The sequence below is a fragment of the Megalops cyprinoides genome, chromosome 25, assembly GCF_013368585.1.
Source record: "Megalops cyprinoides isolate fMegCyp1 chromosome 25, fMegCyp1.pri, whole genome shotgun sequence".
Taxonomy (NCBI): domain Eukaryota; kingdom Metazoa; phylum Chordata; class Actinopteri; order Elopiformes; family Megalopidae; genus Megalops; species Megalops cyprinoides.
Genome location: NC_050607.1, coordinates 15622730 through 15642583, shown reverse-complemented (window position 1 = coordinate 15642583; position 19854 = coordinate 15622730). Strand labels below are relative to the sequence as shown.

The 19854-nt window shown below is 46.8% G+C and overlaps 1 protein-coding gene across 1 annotated transcript in view; it reads left to right on the top strand.

The window, feature by feature from the left end:
• The window catches only part of cped1 (cadherin-like and PC-esterase domain containing 1), a 60061-nt gene that overhangs the window by 31811 nt on the left and 8396 nt on the right, over window positions 1-19854 (top strand). Inside the window, exon 16 of the mRNA XM_036519737.1 lies at window positions 19489-19606. Coding sequence (XP_036375630.1) covers window positions 19489-19606 — 118 coding nt within the window. The remainder of the gene's footprint in view (window positions 1-19488; window positions 19607-19854) is intronic.

Here is a 19854-nt window from a genome sequence, read left to right as displayed (position 1 = left end):
CTCTCTGCATCCAGTTAATCAGAGGAATGAAGACTGCCTTTGTCTTTGCTTTTGAAGCTGCACTTAGACATCTGTGAGACCCAGAGTCAGAGGCCTTCAGATGTGAGGCGGGATCAAAGCCCAGGACCAGCTTGAGCATGACTCGCTGTGTGAGACCCAACGGGAGGGGAATCGTCTCCCTCCTTCCCGCGGTCCTTTCGTTTCCGGGACCTTCACCATGACAGTCGGTGACACAGCAGTGACCCCTTTGGAAGAGCGCTTTTCTCTCTGTTCCATTGTGTTTGAGTGACACATTTCCACACACAGCAAAAACGGAGCAGGGCTGGAAAGCCCCCAGCTCGACAAGAGTGATGGATCTCTTGGAGCAAGATGTGGAGATGGTGAATGGGGGCTAGGGGGAAGGAGGGGGAGGTAGTTTTGTAATATGCTTTGTGACCACAGCACCCTAGGAAGGCCTCCCTCAAGGAAGACAGTCGGTTGAATCCCATTTAGACAGCGCAACGCTAACCAGAGCCATGGAATTCCGTGTGCACGCACATGACTGGGGATAAATGTTTGCTTTGTTCCCAGCATGGAGTCACTCGAGCTGTAATTGGTGACGATTTCGCAGTGCGGTAGACGTCAGGGGCCCGCGCCAGAGTGGATGCACCCGGGGATCGCGCCAGCCCCGCCTCCTTTCCCGGAGAAAGAGGTGGACGCCAGCTAAAACGCGCATCCGGGGGAACCCGGCGGTGGTCCCGGGCCCTGGGGGACCACTGCCGTCTTCCGCGGGGAGGAAACGTGTAAACAAACTCGTAACTCATCTCCGTGTGTGAGCCCGGGCTCGCTAAACTACTGGTTCAGCACGTTTTTTTACTGCCTTTCATCTGAGCTCACAGCGGCGCGGTGCGGCGCGCGAGGTCGAGAGTCCCAGCCAGCTAACGCTCGCAGCCGAGCTGCTCTGCCAGCGGCGCTTTGCGGTGTGGCTGCGATTGGATCGAAAATGTGTTCAGACGAGCTTGTTTGAGGAATTACAGGATTCTGTATCAGCGCAGCCGTAAATATTCTCTTGGAATTATAAAAGCAGACATTACAGCCTGAGTTTACGGTGCCTTTTTTTTTTTTGACATTTTTGCATCCGGATGCTTCCTCGGAAGAATGGACTTCTTGACTTTGGGCTTTGAGCTGACTTGTGGTTGGTAGAGCAGCCTTTGGGCTGGTATAGGGGGTTCAGAGCTGGCACAGATGGTTTGGTGCTGGTAGAGAAGATTTAGAGCTGGTTTAGCAGGTTTAGGGCTAGGTAGAGTTCATTTAACTGGGACAGAGAATTTAGAATTGGTTGATTAGGTTTAGAGCTGTCAGAGATTTTTGTGCCGGTAGAGGATGGTTTAGAGTCGATTGAGATTGTTGTGCAGGTAGAGGTTTCTTAGCTGGTTGTGTGATCTCCAGCCTGGTTAAGTCATGTCAGAGCTGGAAAAATTCTTCTGGCCATTCTTCTCTGACTCCAGATTCTTAACTCATCTGATATGAAGCAGTAATCCCCTTGAGATTCAGCATAGATATGGCCAGGCAGGTGGGCAGACAATGAATTTAGCTTAGCGATGGCAGCGGTTTAAGGAACATTTCCTGAGGAGATGTATTTGTCTTCAGAGGAATTACCCAAATGACAGGGACTTTGAAAGCCGTTGTCTCCTTCATGTATGCAAACCAACTATGTCTCCCCTTTATCCTGAAACCCAAATCCTTCCCCTCTCCCGTAAAATCGGATTTGACGGGGCTGATAAGATTACTTTTGGTCCCTGGCTACAGTTAAGGCTGATAAATGAGAATGTTTACATAGTCTTCAGTGGGATTTTCAGGAGCACCAAGCTGCCATTCAGGCATATCCAATAGGATCGTTTGTCAAGCCTGCCAACTTGTTTTGGGTTTTTAACTGAGGTGACCTTATTTAATGTTTTCACAACTTCAGCATATCCTTAAGGCTTCTCACACATATCTGGTATCTCTCTGTCCTGCCAACAGCAATCTCAGAATAAAGAGATTGCAGAGAACTCTTGTAAAGTGACACAAAGTCCACACAAGCCGGGTCCCGCAACGTTTCTCTGGTCTGTCTGTCAGTGACGTGAACGCTGCCGTCCACAGCTGTTCATGCCAGTCTTGTGTCATTTTTCATTTTGATCGATCATATGCTTCCTGTCTCCTATAGATACTAGAGAGAGATTTTAACTGACAGCGTGGCTGTATATTTTAGAAACCCTGTAGTACAGCAGCACTGATTCTCGACAATTTCATTCCACGCTTGAGTCGAAGACCCAGCTCAACACCCCCCATCCCCATCCCTCCAAACGAAATTTCCCCCCGAGTTATAAACACTATGTCAAGGGCTGTTTGAGCAAGGGGCGGCCACTAGGGGCCTCTTGTAGGGGTAACAACACAACTGCATAAAGCTATCCAACAGAATAATGCGGGTATCCAGGGTCCGAGCCCCTGCCCCCACCAGCTACGCTGTGGAAACCATTTGGGGGTCTGGGGTGGGAGGGAAAGGGGAAGGTGGCAGAGGACGGGAATTCTTTTCAAGTCCTAAGACTGCATTTCATTTCCATTCTCCTCTCCGTTCTTTAATTGCACCCTCCTCCCCGCCCCCACCAGCAAGGTATCTGTTTATTATTAAATGCCCAAATTTGTCCGAGCTTCAAAGAAAAAGAAAAATGTCTCTTTTTTTTTAATTTTTTTTTATTTTCCTTTTTCTGGAATTCATTTCTGTTTAGAAAAAATCCGTCTGGCCGTTCTATTTGCATATCAAAGCAAACAAATCGCTTCTTCTCTCAGTAGCTCATCGCTCTTAAGTGGACACAGATGAACGGAGAGAGCAGGGGGGTTCTGGGTAATTGGGCAGAATGGGACGAGAAGGTCTCTTCTGAAGGGATTGCTGCGTTTTCACAGGGTTGCTAAGCCCATGAGTATGGGAATCTTCCACATAAGTGAATTATAATTGCGTAGAATAACCACTAATCCTGCTGGACAGCAAAGGGGAGGAAGGAGATCGTGGTTTGCGAGGGGTAGGGGCAGAGCTGGGCTGCAGTGAAGCCGCCAGGCCGGCATCCAGTTCGGAATTCCCATTTGGCGAGCACCAGGAAACGATTCCCTTCCAGGGGGAAGTTATCAAACAGCAGGGGGTCTGGCGCGGACCCGAACGCACGAAATCAAACGCCCCGCACTTGTTTTCCCCGACCGCAGAGTTGGACTCCCGTAATGGAACAACCAGAGCAGAACGTCCATACGTATACATATCGGACTCGTAAATTGAGTTGGGCCTTTGACTGGAGCCCAGCCGAGCAGCCAGGCAGCACGAGCAGATCAGGATCAGTCAGTCAGAGTAAAGCGGGTGTTAAGGTAAAACGGAGCCGTCTCTCACGACCAATGAGTTCACCAGCCATCCTGGCTTGACAGGGGCTTGTTTGAGTTTACCCCTGAGCTCTTTGTCATGGAGGCACTAAATTTATAAGTGCACCCTCACCCGTCGTCCCAACCCTTTTCACCGAGTTCCCTGAAAAATATCAGGTGCAGCCATTTCCAAGAAGCCTTTTGAGTGACACGATAAGGTTCCAACCACAGGTAACTGGGCTGGTTCCTTTTATCATGTGGATCTGAAATCTAATTCTTGCCACAGAAACAATTCAAACTGTGGTCTGCTGTGCATGTGTTTTATCTACAGACTGCAGTGTGCAGTGGTGGTTAAGGACCTGGGCTCATTACCATGAAGCTGCAGGCTCAATTCCCAGACAAAGCACTGCTGTTGTATCCCGGAGCAAGGTTTGCTTCAGGAAATAGCCAGATGGAGAAATGGGTAGTACGTTATAATAGTTTTCAAGTTGCAAAGGGCATCTACTAACTAATAAACTATTCACAATTATAACTGCTGAGTTCATCCGTGATAAATAGTAATAATAATAATTGTTAAATAATGTAAATCATTATTATATCAAATCATCAAAGTAAATATGGACAGACAAGACACAAATCACTGATTTCCATGGAGATGCTCATTAACATGAGTCAAACTATGATATTATGTTTTAATTTATTTAGATAGTGGATACTGAATAGCACAATCATGATGATATTCAAATGATAAATGAGTCATTGTATTTTTATTTTATTCCATAATGGACAATAAACAAATAGTGAACACTACAAATACGTTTGCCTTGTTTGAAGAATTAAATTGTTTAAATTCATTCATCCATTTTGTCAATTTATTTTGACAAAGGCAGTGTACTGTAATAATAATCTTCTGATCAGGTCTGGGAATACCTGGGAATATAATTTTTCATATCTGGGAATATTATTTGTACAGTAGGACAAAATATTTTTGGTAAAAATGGACAAGAACCAGAGTCTGGACTAATCATTACGTGAGATTTAAGTTACCCTGACTTCTCCGAAAAGTTTACAGTTAATTGGTGTACACTGGGGTCTGAATATATATAGTTGCCGCATTTCTCAGAATTATGGAAAACAAATCAACTCCGCATCGTTCCCCCATCAATAAAATTACAGCCGCAGTCTGTCTTTTCCACTCATGTGACCTTGTATGTAAGAAATCCAGAATTCACCCCGCAATCCTGAATGCAATGGGCCGTCACAAACGGCCTCGACTCTTCTGAGCAAAACCTGCAATTTCAGAAAACTTTTTTCGAAGCTTTTGCTTGTTCTTTTTCAACAGATTTTCCATTGGCTGACAACGATTCCAGCACGGGTTCCACACAAGTCCGGTGCCTGCTGGTTTTTACATGCCTTTCACTTGTTTGCATTCTGTGGTTGACACTGTTGTGTTGTAAACATCAGTTCTGTATGTACAGTAAAGAGTACCGAGGTCCAGGACTTCTCATTCAGCTTTATTTAGGAAAAGCACCGATATCAAGCATGAAATTGACTCCAGAGCTGGTGAGCGTAAGACATGGTAAATGCACCCACCATCAGGGTAGTGGCACCCCAGAACCTACCTGCAAGGGCTGGTCAGCGCTATGTTTTGCCATGATGTGATGGGGCCAGTGCTGTGTGTTTTGGTGAGATTTGTTGAGGGCAGCATTGCTTTTGGGTGCGGTATGGTGAGACCAGCATTGTACTAGCTTGGTGAGTTGAGGTCAGTGCTGTTTTGGCAAGGAGCCGAGGTTTGATGAGGTCATCACTTTGTTTTGGTGCAGTATGGTCACATCACTGCTGCATTAACTGAGGAGTGCTGTTGTCAGCGCTGTGTTTTGGTGAGGGTTGACGAGGTCAGCGCTTGTGTACTGTGAGGTCACCGTAACGGCAGGGACAGAGCAGTGGGATCGGGACAGTGGGCTCCGACCCGATCCCTGTCTGGTTTTCTTTGCATGCTGGAGATCGGGTGTAATGAATGGGTCAAAGAAGAGTGTCATATTTCATGCCTCTGACAATGGGAGGTGATGTCATTTCCTGTTTGTTTGTTCTCCCTACCCTTTCAAAGGGATCACAGAGAACCAAAAGACCTCCACCTCCTTATCCAGCTCCATATGTGTGGCATTTCAGGACTGCCGGTACATTAGTCACTCACTTCAACTCCCTTTAAACTCCTGCCATGTGAAGACTTAATGCTAGCAAAATCATTCTCCTCTAGTACTTAAAACTAGCAAATTAATGCCAATGTGCTTCCTAATGCTTCTTAACAGGTAATCCTAGCTCTGAACATTTTGAAGAGTTAACCATCAGCAGACGTGATCCCATGTAGAGAGGTGAATGGCCTTTCCCATTGAATGGACTAATCAGTGTAAGGTCTAGCCTAGGGGAAGCACTGTATGGTATTTCAATACTGAGGTTAAGACTGTTGAGCTGTGTAAATAACACCATGCTTTAGAGGCACGGGAGCGCAGTACATTAGCCATCGAGCTGTTCATGTATGTAATCACTTTTACATGCTTGTTCCATTACTCAAACGGCGGAGCTAATTCGTCTGGCAGGACCTCGGATGCCGCTTCGAGCGCCAGCGAGAAACCTCCTCCTTTCCTCCCCCAACTTTTACAGACATAATATCCTTCAGCTCACCTCGTGAGCGCAGATCTGCCTGAAAGAGGCCTTTCAACTCGCTTTCGAATGGCCCGGTGTGGAGTGTCCCTTTGTGCACATAACTTCATTTCATTAAGGAGAGGATGTAGAAGAGTCAGATATGAAAGTAGATTGTCCTATCTACAATAAGGGCGATTCAGCACGGAAACGCGCACGGCCATCTGCTTTCTGTTTACTGGCCGGATAATGTGTTTTACCGTTGTTATCAGCGCCGAACAACCGCACCTCATCTGACGGCAATCCCCACCTGTTTTCCGTCTGTCAGCACGTCCGCCTCGCCACCTCTGTCCCGTCCGAAGCTTGTGCCTCACGCTCTAACCGCGTGCCTTTAATTTGGTAAAGCTGCCATGTCGCTGAGATATCACAGCAGTGATCTGAGGGTGTTAGCAGGGGTCCAATCCTCTGCAGGAGCGAGAGGGTGGAGGAGACGGGGGGGTGGAGGAGGGAGGAGGCGTGCAGACCCTGTGTCTCCAAAGAGGCGAGCGTGCTTCTATTATCTGTTTGAGAGCAGAGCTGGCTGGAGATGAGCCAGTTCAGTAAAATGCAAACCACTTTGTCTGTAGGTCCCAGTATTGTTTAACTTGTGGACTTCGGCATTCAGTAACATAGACCCCGGTGTATATTAGTGTATGTACTACAGCATTCAGTAATGTACATACCAGTGTTAAGTGTGTGGATCTCAACATTTAGTAACATGTAGACTTCAGTGTTGATTAGGGTGTCAAGCACAGCATTTAGTAACACGTGGACCCCAGTGTTAATTAGTTGTGTGGATTACAGCATTCAGTAACATGTGGACCCCAGTGTTAATTAGTTGTGTGGATCACAGCATTCAGTAACTTGTTGATGGATTACTGGGTCCATTAACAAGTACACTGCAGTGTTTGGTGATGAATGCAGAAGTCTACATGTTAACATGTTGACCCCGGTGTTAGTTAGTTAGACAGTAGAGGTAATTACCATGTTGAACACAACATTCACTCATATTCAAGAGCGCATTCTCTCAAACAATTAATCTAAATGATCTTAGTTTAGGGGAGGAGGCCGCTTGTCTGTGTGTGGTGGGAGTCATCTCTGTGATGGATTTGAGGAGACACGCTTTATCATCGTAGGCATCTTCCAATCAGCAGAACTCTGCTTCCCTCACGCTGCCAGGACAGCTCCGCTCGGACCGTGGTTTTTGAAGTCCAGCAGCTGCGGATTCCTGCGCCCTGTGAAAAGCAGTATTGTGTGATTCCGTATCTCTGGGCCATCGGCCTGCAAATGGGAGCACTGTTCAGCCGCTCCAGGCACGTGGCAGATTTATTCCATCAAGCCCTGTGGCATCTCAGGCCAACAAGGACCAACTTTGTAAGAAGTATTTCCTCCGGCCACTTTGGGTGTGATACCGTCTTTCTCTGGTAGTTATTTATTACTGTATATTTAGCTGTGGTTTATTGGATATTTCCTTCATGTTGTGCACAGTGCTATGCAGATGGCAGGGCTTCACAATAAACACGTCAAAAAGCAGGGTCAAGAGGCAAAGTAATAGTTTTCCCTTTGAGACAGCTACATTATCCTCTGGGCCAAGAGTGTCTGACTTGCTTATAGTTTTGTCATACAGCCCCATGTAAAGTATATTTTGCACATATACTGAGTTTGTGTTGAGCACATGGACTCTTCCTGATTTTCCTAACGCCCTGTGGCTCTGTGCTTGAGTACAATTGATAATGCACACAGTGCTCATATAAAAAGACATTCAAGTTGAGTGGTGACCTCAATATTTTCATCTTGCACGGTGACCGCAGTATTTCCTCAGGAATAACTATAATGCAAGTGAAATGATTCTGTGTTATTAGTCAATGTTGGTTTTCTCAACATTTATTTTATTCAAGGCAGAAAAATCATTTGTAATGGTTATTTCAGCTTATGTCATTTAACCATTGACTAATAACTATATAGCTGAAACAATTATTTTTATTAAGGAAAGGGCTCTGACCTGCACTAATGTTTGTTCAGCAAAGAGCTGATTGAGGGCCCAGGGTTATGATGTAAGCCACAGCATGGGTCATCACGGACAAGGAGCTTCCAGTTTTCTCTCTCTTTCTCTTTCCTATTTCACCCTGCTGCATTCATCCTTTCGCCCCACACCACCTTCTCCTCTTTTCATTCTCCCTTCTCTCTCCTTCCCTCTCTTCTTCTCTGTAGCTCTATCCTCCCCCTCCCCTACCACCTTGTCTTTACTCTCCCTCTGATGGTCTGTCCAGGTTTCCTCTTTCTTTCCTCTTCACTTTCTTCCTCTCTCTATTCCACTCTCGTTTCCTTTCTTCTCTTCCGTCACCCTCTGCTGGAAGCTAAAATTGGCCACGGTTTCCCTTCAAGCCTCCCCCCCCCCCCCCCCCCGAGGGTTGGGGACTCAGACTGTCAGCGTAGAATGATTGACAAGGCGGTGGGATGAGGTGAGGGGTCCTCCAGTGTCCTCCCCCCCCCCCACCCCCCCCACCCCCCAGCTGCCCCGCCCAGTCAGTTAGTACAGAGAGAGGAACACAGACGCAAGCACAGTGGTCCTGGGCTTACAGTGCCGCAGGTCTGTCCGATCCATCAGGTCCTGAACTGTAATTTAGATGATTACCCGCGGCCCTGCAGGGCCTCATGACCGGGGGCAGAATGTTTGAAGTCTGCCTGATCAGACCTGCTTTCAGGGAGGATTAACTCCCGGGGTCACACACAGAGAGAGAGGGAGAGGACAGCGCAGGGACGCTCTCCGCTGTCCTGCTCAGAGCGCACTGCTCGGAGGGGAAGGGCAGGCGAGGGTCACCGATAGAGGGAGGGTGAGGGCGGGGTTCGGGGAAGGGAAGGGAGGGAGGGGGTTGACGGAAACAGGTCTGGGCGATTCCTACATTGTCCGTGCAGTGAGGTGTGCACTTGCTACAGGTGAATCTTCACTCAGGCTCCAGCCCCCAGCAGCGTGTAGGAAGGTAAGAGCACACACACACACACACACATATAAAGTGTTATCCTGACTGGAGAGTTTTGTCTCCAATCTCCCACTTCCTTGTCCCCCATTCTCCCACACTCTCCCCCAGGCTTCAGTCCCATTCTCTCTCTCTCTCTCTCTGTCATATTCTTATCCTCTGTTTGAGAGGACAGGAGACAGGGTCGGTCTGGTGGTTACACACAGTGCGGGGTTGTCTTGCTCCAGTGGGGTTCAGCAGACCAAAGCAACAGTCGGGTGTCTCAGTTCCAACCAGTCCATCACAAGCCACAAAATTTTAACTGTGTACTTATAATATATCAGAAGTCCATTTTTAATCTAGATATACATCTGGGAGTTTATTATAGAGCCCTTTACAGATTTAAAAAGTTACACCAAATCAGAATTATAACTAAACATCATTCCCTGGAACTAACGCTAACGTTTACGCTGAGGTAAACAAAATTTATATAATCCACACCCAGGCAGACCATGTATGTTTCTTTTTTGGTTTTTCGTCCAGTTTCATCTGAATATATTGCTGTTGTAGTCACCAAGCAAGGTAATTTATCACATTTCTGGAAATATGTATCTGCGTAAATGGCCAATGCAAACCAGGACATGTGCGTAAGAGTGCCCACCGAGTGACTAAGCAGCTGAACGTAATTGAGTTTTGGGGGAAGTGAGAAGGAAAACGGTGAGTCAGAGTGGAAGAGGAGCCATCCCGATGAATAGACGCTCTGTGTCTTGCGTGCCAGCGGTCTCCCAATGCGTCCACTGTCCAATCGACAACCCCGGCTGCCCTGCGAGCCGCCCTCAAGCAACCAGATCCTTATCTGTCGCTTCATTGGCTCTGCGGGATCTAAGGGCGTGGCTGTTGTGTTTATGGGAGACCGAACGCCGCACCAAATCCTCCACCGAAGGGCCCTGTTCCAGATCGACGTGTGGGCCCTGTTAAGTGCCTGTAAATGTCTTATAGGGGCTGCGTCCCTGAGAACACGCGACCACACTCCTGTTCCTTAAAAAGACGCAGGCTCCTCTGCTTGCTGTGTCGCTGATATGATGCTCTTAGTGTCACATACCGCAGACACACAGAGTCGAGCTTTACTGTCCGTACATCTCTTGAGTGTGCATTTCAACAAACTTTGAGAGTTCTGGAGTGAAATGTTTGCCAACCATGTATCTCCAGAGTATCTTTAGACCTGCCGCCTAAACTTTACAAAGTTCAGAGCTCTATAATCTGCACGCAGCTCTTGGAGCGCTGGAGTCCACATGCGTAAATGCAATAGTATTTATGGATTTAAAAAGGGAAGACAAGGGAAGACTCCAAAAAAGCTCCAGCACAAACAATACAGCACAGCCAGACCTCTTACACATGTGCTTTTCAAACCTCACGACACCCTTGAGTCCCTATAAATCACCGGGCGTTACAGTGTACTGGTTGTGATGATAAAGATGACAGTATTTTTATGACACCCTCTAATAATCTCTTGAAGTTCTTCAGGCAGAGGAACTGGCTCATTTCATTTACTAAACACATATGGACATATGAGGGCTCAAACATGAAGAGCATTAATATTGTTAATAAACATCACAAGGCAACAATAAATCACGATTAGCTAGATGGCCAACAGTAACTGCAAAGAAATGAAAATATACGTAGTTGTTCCCTCATGGTGCTTGTCTCCGTTACAGCGTTAGATGCTACAGGCTACCCACCGTGAGGCAAAGCCTTCTGGGAACAAGTGCTGCATATAAAGCGGTAGTCATTCTGCTGTGAAAGAGGAGTAGCTCTGTAAACGTTTGCTTATATTGTAAAAAATGCACCCGATATCGCGTCATCGGAACGGCATAAACAAGACACGTTTCCAGCAGCTGGCATGGGTAATCCGTTCTCGTTAATGGGGCTCCCGAAATCCCAGAGTCACTTTTAATCAGAAGGTTAAACCTCTCGTCTCAAGGCTCTTCTCATTTGTGGCCAGGCAGCTCAATTATTGGAATGCCGCAATAACTACAACGCCAGCCGCAGAATATTACAACAGTCAGCATTAATTACACTCATTCAAAAAAAAAAAAAAGAGAAGCACAGATTCAATATGGCAGACCCTCCGTCTCTCTGTTTTCTCCATCAGGTTTCTGTAAATCTTAACCCATGCCCAAGCAGAGACAATCAGGCTCCATCACTCAGACAACGCGGTAATGAGCTCACCTGATCCAGCCGGATCTAGCCCAAGTAATGAGAACCTTGCTTTCCGTGTGCTGATTTCCTCAGTATGAGATACCGCATAATGGAATATTATGGGGCGGGCTGCTGGTTTCAGAACCAAGCCGGAATCGGACACAGTTGGATGAAGTCACTCTGATGGGGTTTCAGCCCGGGGTGCGGTCCCTCTGTGGTTCTGATTAGCCCATGGACCTCGGCCTCCACTCCCAAGTCTATCTCCCTTAGTTACTGTGACCGTTCCATCCCTAAATTATATGTACCAGTGTATTCTGATTTTGGCCCTGGTTTTGTGATTTCGGAGGGGGACTATTGTGAGTAAAGGCATCCCATTTCCAGCTTACCTCAGTCTTTGGCACTTCTGATTCTAAACCCAGGACCCTTTGTCCTCCAGTCTGGTTGCCAGATGCAGCCACACACTTTGCCTTTCAGTATTATTTGAGTTACGTCTGTTTAGAGGTAACATCAAAGCTCAAATCTCCAAATACAGCTGCTAATCTCATTAGCGGAGAAAAAGGAATCAATTTCAGAACCGACCAGTTACAGCCATTTCATAGCACATATTGAAAATCGGTTTCCTTTCCGAGACATGAGGACATTTTCCCATTATATAACTGACCTGCGCAACTTGAGTGTAATTTCCCACTGAGTCAGGAGTTACCGGTATGCACCTTCGCATCGCACCTGGAAGGACCTTTAGCTTAGGGCATTTTGGCAGGCCTGGCTCTTGTGTCAAATACCCCCTGTAGGTGGCCTTGGACCTGCCTGTGTGGAAACTGCAGAAAATGAATAGGTTTGTCACCATATTCTTTTAGTCTCTGCCAGTATGTAGTGAGACTGCACAGAAATCATTCTTAATTGCTCTCATTTGTCAAAAGATTGCCTCTGTAAAACAGCTTCAGGTCAAGTGTACGGACTATATTCACTTTATTTATGTGCGGGCAACTTTAAGCACTGGCATCTTTGAATGTGAGCCAAAGTCTCAGCCTGCCTTATAAAATGTCTGAAGAATTCACACATAAATCACAAAATGATGCTTGCATCCTTTGCCATCCTGCCAGCAGGAAGAAACGTGGAAGAATAGCTACAGACAGGAAACCTTTGTACTGAATGAAAAGCACCCCGTATCGGATTTCACTGGAGTTCTGGTTCTATGCGTTTTCAGGTTCTCGTCTTGAGAACGTTCAGAGTCTTCCTTTAAGAGGTCTGGGGGGGTGTGAGAGCGCACTCTGACATTTCTTCATTTCCTGTCTGTAAATGGGGGCTCTTATCTGATGGTCGAGAGGTATCCTGCTTTTGTTTCACGGAGCCGTCAGCGTTTGAAGTCATGGAGGGGGGGGGGACCGTTTTTCGTTTGTCATAAGGCCCTCGCCGCACGCTTCCTGTACGCCGCAGCATCGTCGGACACGGGCCAGTGGAAGCTGTCAGCTCCTTCCGCATGCTCAGCCGCTCAGTGTAATGGGATCCGGGGCGATCGCAGGCCCCTGACCAACAGTGTCACCTGAGCAGCTGTCAGCCCTAGTGACGTCCCCTGTGGCCAGTTACTACAAAGCTGCACAAAGCATTTCAAAAGGAATTACTGTGTCAGGGTTCCAGCCTTTCTGAAGGTCAAAAAGGGCTGGGTTTTTAGCTTCCGCGCTACAAGCGTGCTGGTTGAGAAGCGCAGCTCTTGTCATCCTCTGAGTGATCACTCATGAGGAATGGGGTGTCTTTTTTTAGACAGGACTTTATAAATGTATGGATTTAGAAACTTGGGCCTGGCACACCATGGATCCATGGGACGCAGGGTTTGAATCACCGCCGATTTGGTCATCCTTTTAGAATTCAGCATTCCTGTGGTCCTTGGAGGAATCCTTTGGTTCTTTGTCTCCTTTGAAAGAGCTGCTCGGCATGAGCGTGAATCCTCTCTCTGACCAGAGTGGAAACTCTTTGAAGGCAACAACTCCACACAGCCCGTTTGACTGTAGCAGCCATGCTGGTTTGCCGAAGTCAGTGTTTGTTGTTGGGGTGAGTTGTGGAACCCTGTTGTGTGCACTGCGTGCGCTGAAAAAGCATTGGATCGTTCTCATCCAGAGCAATTCCAGCTATGGGGAATCTGAGGCACACATTTCAGTCACATGGGCCCCCAGGAGTGGCTAAGCTATGACCTTTTCCCAAGGTGAAGACTGGAAAGCTTGCTGGCTTGGATCTTGCTCTTCACGTGCCATGGGATAGATCAAAAATGCACATACGTCTCCTTGACGGGGCACTGGCCCAAACAGAAACGGGGCCCTCGGATGGAACCCAAAACCCTCAGCGGTCATTGTGCACGCCTGGCCCACAGCGCCGTCCACCTGGATTTGATCATAAGCCATCAGGACCAAGGTGAGCCTCAACCCTGTGAGGGAGAAATAGGGCTGTTAATGATGGTCTTCGTACACTCCGCGCCCACAAAAAATGGTGGCTTTCCAGTCTGTCAGCCAACACACCATGTTCTGCCCATGCAAAGTTTCAGCAGCCATGGAGTCAGACCCCTGAACATGCTTTACCGGCTGCGGCATTGTGTCCCTGCGTGCATGCTAGCATGCATGTGTAGAGAAGCTACTTCGAGATGAGCCTGCGCTGTCGTCAGCCTCTTCAGCAGCATGCCCCCCCCCCCGAGACAAAGATTTTGCGCCCGGGTGAGACGCCTTCATCGCCCCGCTTGGACTTCAATCGATAACAAAAAAAAAAACAAATGCACAACAACGAAATCGGTATTAACCAACTCCAGATGAGCCGTGTCTCTGGTTTCCCCTGCCTTCAGATCACATCATGTGAAACAAACATGTTTATATGGAACCCAACATGGGCGAAAGAAGCATTTTTGTCATTCAGTTCTCTTTGGCAATAAATTGCAGCCATCTGCGATGCGAGAGAGAGCGGTCGTGTTTTTCTCGCTGCGGCCGGCGTTCACTGGATTTCGTTTCACCGACTCCCTCCAGACAGTCCTCTGATATATCTCCTCTTTGCGTGACTCGGAAATTTTGTTTTACTTTGGGAATTGTTTGGGGGTGGGGGGGTGAGATCGGAACCGAAAATTTGACAAGAGCGTACATTCCATACCCATGATTGTATCGTTAACCTGATGCTCAGCGCTCGGTTTTGCAGAGTGGTCTTGGGTGAACATGAGAAAATAAAGTTTAACAACAAGGCATTCATCCCATCTCGGCACTTTGCCTGGAAGTCTAGATTGCATCTAGCGTTGTCCCACACCTGGTCTTGAACAATCCAAGGGTCTCTTCTTCCAGTTCGAGTTCTGGTAAGCTATCCCATATATTCTTCAGTATCTGTGTTGAAAATGCCTCCAAAGACAGAGGGTAAAAAAAATTGTTTGCGCAATTAGCGAAGCCTGCTTTTCAAACTTTCTATGTGGTGTAAACAAGACCACCATCTTGTCATCTTACACGCTTTAGCCAATCAGAGCTCTTGCTGCCTCTGCGGACTTCCTCACTGATACCATGGACCTCTGGTCCACATTCAGACGTGTTATATGCCTGTGATGAACCACTCTCCTCTCTAGGGGGCGCACTTACATGTTAAGGGGCATGACGGTGACAAAAGCAGGATTACGTCTGACTCTTTGAGCACCTCTAGGATCAGCAAAGCTTCCCTTGTGGAAGTGTGTGTGGCTCTTTTGGAAGTATGGCTGAAATGAGATGGAAAAATTGAGCCACCCACCCAGGAAAAATGGAAACCTTACCATGATTAGCCTCCGTGCTGTTCAGGAGACCATCTGTCAGACCAAAAGCTCAGATCCTGTCTGGGCCGCCTATGGCTTTTTTCTTTTTGCTTTTGATGAGCATGTTTGTATAAGTTTGACTTAATCCAGTGCACAGAGACACAAGTGATTTAACTCTCCATCCAATTAAGTTGAGACAGATAGTATCTCTAGGCTCTGATCATGGATTAGCTTCTGCTTTTTTGCACAAATGTCCTGGGGTTAAGATTAGGGCAGCACAAGGCAACCCTGGGTCAGGATATGGATTATGGTACTACCTGGAGTACTCCTGAGAACACAGTTAGAGCTGAAGTGGGCTGAAAATTAGGATCTGTCTGTTGGTGAAGACTAAAGAAGTTTACCTCTATAGTGTGTTGTATGTATTGTCATTAAATACTTTTTGCCCTCAATCCCAACTTGTGTTTTGCTTGTCTCACTACTGGATATGCAGTTTGTCTACCCTTACGCAATATGACTGTGGAATGATAGCAATCACACTTTGATTACATTCTGTTGGTCCTCTGTTGCTGAAGGACATTTTCTCCTTCAAAGGCTTAAATGTCAGAAAACAGCAATTCACAATGCCCAGTTGAAGAAAAATGCTCATTCTGTGTAGAAGATGGAAATGGCCATCTTTACCCTTCAACTCATTTCCTGTGGGAGTTAGTCCTCCATGCTAAACGCACATAATGGCAGCTTACTTACTCTGTCCTTTTGAACTATGCACAGACGGTTGTTCCAGGCATCTTGTTGCATTTCCCAATAGATATTGTAGATCCATGGACAAAAAACAGAAGCAATATCAATTACAAAGTACCTGATACATTTGCTTCAATTTGAATATTGCATATGCGTGACTATGGCAAATTGCTTGGAAGTGAAACACTTTTATGAAATTTTGACCAAACATTATAATATGAACATTTCTACTTTTCTTTCAAAATGTTCATAAAACAGAAATGGTAAAGAAACACAAAATACATTAGGAATCATGCACAAAAAATTGTTACCTATCAACTCTTGTAATTTGTACAATATACAATAAAATACATTTTAATACTCTCTCACATAGCTAAAAATAAGAATGTAACAATGAAAAACAAATTTTTCTACAGCAGTGCAGGTGACATTTGACCTCATGGGTTTTAATGAGGAGTGGAAAGACCAAGAAAGCTATACAATGAAGCTTACATATAAGCACCATTATGCTGGAGGATTATACTATAGCATTCGGTGTAATCCTATTTATGTAGGATTATATGAAATGCCTTTTCTTGAATGGTTGAAGCTGTCACAAAGAGAATGTCAGCAACCACAGCAAGGATTAAAATAAAATGCCGACTTACATACTCATGATAAATTAACAGGCTGGTACCGCTGGTGTCTGTAACATTGATCATATGGCTCTTTATTTCCATGTGTTTAAGACCGGCATGAGGAGGTTGAGGCCAAGTCCCACTCGGGGCTGTGCTAGTCTGTATTTCTCCAATGGTGTTGCATGTCATAACTGTGTACAAGCTGTTTTACCATTTGGCTCATGTTCTAACATTTATTTGGAATGCTGTGTAGATTGCTTTGCTCGCAGTGAGTGCTCTTAGACAAAGAAGGTCAACTTTGAAGACTTTACAGTTTACAGACTTTGCATGCTCAGAAGTGTTAGAAAGAAGTTTTAACAGGTTGAAGACTGTGACAGACATACCTATGCCCTGTTGTCCATTTTTGTTTGGACGTACTGAAAACTACACGGTTCAGTAATGCTTGAACCTTAATGTTCTCTTACCTTCTCTGTAGTTTTATTTGTGCTAGTTTTGAACAGAGTCATAGTTTTGAATAGAGTTATATATGGCCAGAGAAGAATAGACCCCTCTAAGTCCTTTTGCCTTCTGATGTTATAGTTGTCCGCCTGTGTTCTTGTTTGCCAGTTAGCATATATTCTACTCTGACAATATCATGTAGGTCAAGATCTCCCTTCAAAAGCAAATATTTCATATTCAGGTACTACAGTGGGTGTAAGGAGGACACATCGGCCCGTGCTGGGTGGATCGGATCTGTGTGATCCCAGATCTTTGTCTGAGTCCCCCACCACACCACGCGTCTTCAGTCACTCACACAGCTAGTCCGACCCAGACAAAAGCTGGCAATACCTGTCAGTCCTGCATCTCAGTTCCATGCCGCAGGTCACTCATTGAAGAGGAGGTGAGGGAGAGATACACAGAGAGATTCTGTGTAGGCAGGACTGACTTTGTGTGGGTGAGGCTGAATGTGTGTGGGTGTGACTGACTTTGTGTGGGCGGGGCTGACTCCGTCTCCATTTCAGTATAGCCAGTGCACCCCAGAGGAGAGCCGGTATTGATGATTTTCTTTGGTAGGGGGTACAACTGAGGATCAACACAGACATGTCTTTTTATGGACACCATACATATCTGTGTGTAAAACCCAGCCTCTGCAGCTATACTGTCTGTAGTGGCTGACTGTTGGTTTTATGGGGAGGTAGCCTGCTGTGGCTCATCCTTATGGTGTCTGAGAAAGACAGTATCAACCTTGTCAGTCAGCAGGTATTTGGTGCTGGTCTCATACTGCTTTTTGGCAAGCGTTTTGAGGGCAGAAGGCCATGGCATCTGGGATAGCAATGGCTCATAAAGAGAAGTGGAGGTATTTGACAGAAGCTCAGAGACGGATGAGGCCCGGAGGAATTTGGCTTTGTCACACTTTGTTTCGGTTCCAAAAAAAGCAGGTACACCCAAACATAAAGCTGGCACTGACAAAACTCATGATATAATGTAGTGGGTAGCTGGATTAGAGAGGCCTTTTATCAGAGGAGGTTAGAGTTGGTCTTTGATCATGGGAGATTAAGGCCTTATTGCCATTGGACGGAGGACCGTATAAGTGAATCAAACAGCTCCCAGTAGTATTTGGGTTTGAGCGAGGCTCCCCCGATGACATGAAATAAGCCGACCCCCCAACCCTCATATTCCTCCCCGCTGTGCTACATACATGCTTACACACTCATTTATCTTTCAATTTCCCGAATGCCTCCTCTCCCTCTGTTCTGGCCGCACGTCCAGAGAGGAGCTTTCCTTTTATCTCCCTAAAAATAAACTTTTCATTACCCGGATAAAATCGGGGACCTGTTTTTTCAGCGCTCTCTGAAGGACTATCAGCTCCCATCTGACCTTAACTTTCTCTTGTACGACAAAAAGAGAGGTTGTTGGATGGGGGGGAGGGGGTCTGTTGCAAGAGTGGCCTTACTGTAAAGTACACTTTGGGTCTGTTTCTTGAGATGGACGCAGGGGCAGTTTAAACTGGGGCAGAATAAAGAGGAGAGGGAAGGCGCTTCCGCCGGCCCCTCGATTCATGTCCGCGCCCCGAAATCAAAAGTGATCCAGTGTTTATGCGTGTACACTGACCGCAGGTACGAACAAGAAAATCCCTGTTAAGTTGTCTTGTGGCACTTTGTCGACAGCAGTCTCGGCGGCGCGAGGAATGTGCAGCGGTCGTGCGAAGCCCCTGGGCGGAGGGTGCGGGGGGGCGGGGGGAGGGGGGCCGTTTCGAGCGCTGGTGAGAGCTCGAGAGGCTCCGCCGGGTGTCTCTCTCAGCAGCGAGGGCCAGACCGGCCGGCTCCCGCTGCGGGCCCTTTGAGTCGGACGCGGATGGCGCCCGCGCCGCCATTCATCTCGGCGGTTTTGCCTGACATCTTAACATCTTCACACCTCCCCAACCCTCCCCCCTCCCCAACCCCCCGCTCCAGGAAGGCCACCCTCCTCTTTGATGCCCCGCCATGCCCCCAAAAATCCATGCACCTTTAGGCACGTGTGTTCACATGCGCGCACGTCCATGCAAAACTGCAACCCCCCCCCCCCCCCTCCCCAAGTCCCATCCACATGAAACCATCATCTCCCACTCCACATAATTTCAAAATCAACTGTTCCTAACCTCCTTTGCAGAGATTCTACAGAGGGTGGACTGCTGAAGTCTACATATACTGGAATAATTCAGATCTGAGGTTTATGTGTATATATACATACATCATTGTAAATCAGTTTAGATTACCGAGATCAGCTTCTATAAAGTCCTTCATTTTGGAGACACTTTCTCCATCAATGGCAACATTTTGACAGCCCAAGATTTTGGCTGGGGTTCAGACCAAGCATGAATTGCCTGCTAATCGCCAATTATAAAGGAATTACCGTCAGGCGTTGTTTTACGTTTTAAGAGGCGGAAAAGCAAACATAAAATATAAACCGGTAATTGTAGTGGCTTTGTGGTTTATGATTGGCTGGTGATTGGTCGGATTGAATTTCATCCGTTGAGAATGCATTTCTGCTGACTGTTGGTGCTGTTGCCGTGGTTTCCTTTCAGAGTGACTGATTTGTTTGACTTACAGTATTGCACCAGGATCACACTTCGCTCACCCACCATGATCCTTCATGTGAGACTCCACCCCGCCTCTGCCTGACTGACACCAGAAACAAATCAGTCCTTTTTCCATTCGCTCCTCTGCCTCTGTAGGATTGCGGCCTGGTGGTCCAACCCGATCAACCCTGCGGCTTGGAGCCCCTCCCGGGGTCACCCATTTCAGGAAAGACCCAGGCCTCTCTTGGGCCTTGCTCCTCGGGAGATGCCCCAGGTTAGCTCCCTCTGCGCGTGCAAACACAAATACAAACACACACACAAACACGGTGTTTACGCAAATTCATCATGGTCGCCCGTGTGTCTCTGATTGCGGTGACGAAACTGCAAACTCCTTTTTATTGAGGAACATTTCACACTATGAGCAGTCAACAGCTTTACAAGTTTCTGCAGAAATCCACAAACAAAATAAAACAGTTACATTACCTTCAGCAGTCGGACTACTTGCTAGTTGGGTGTAATCCG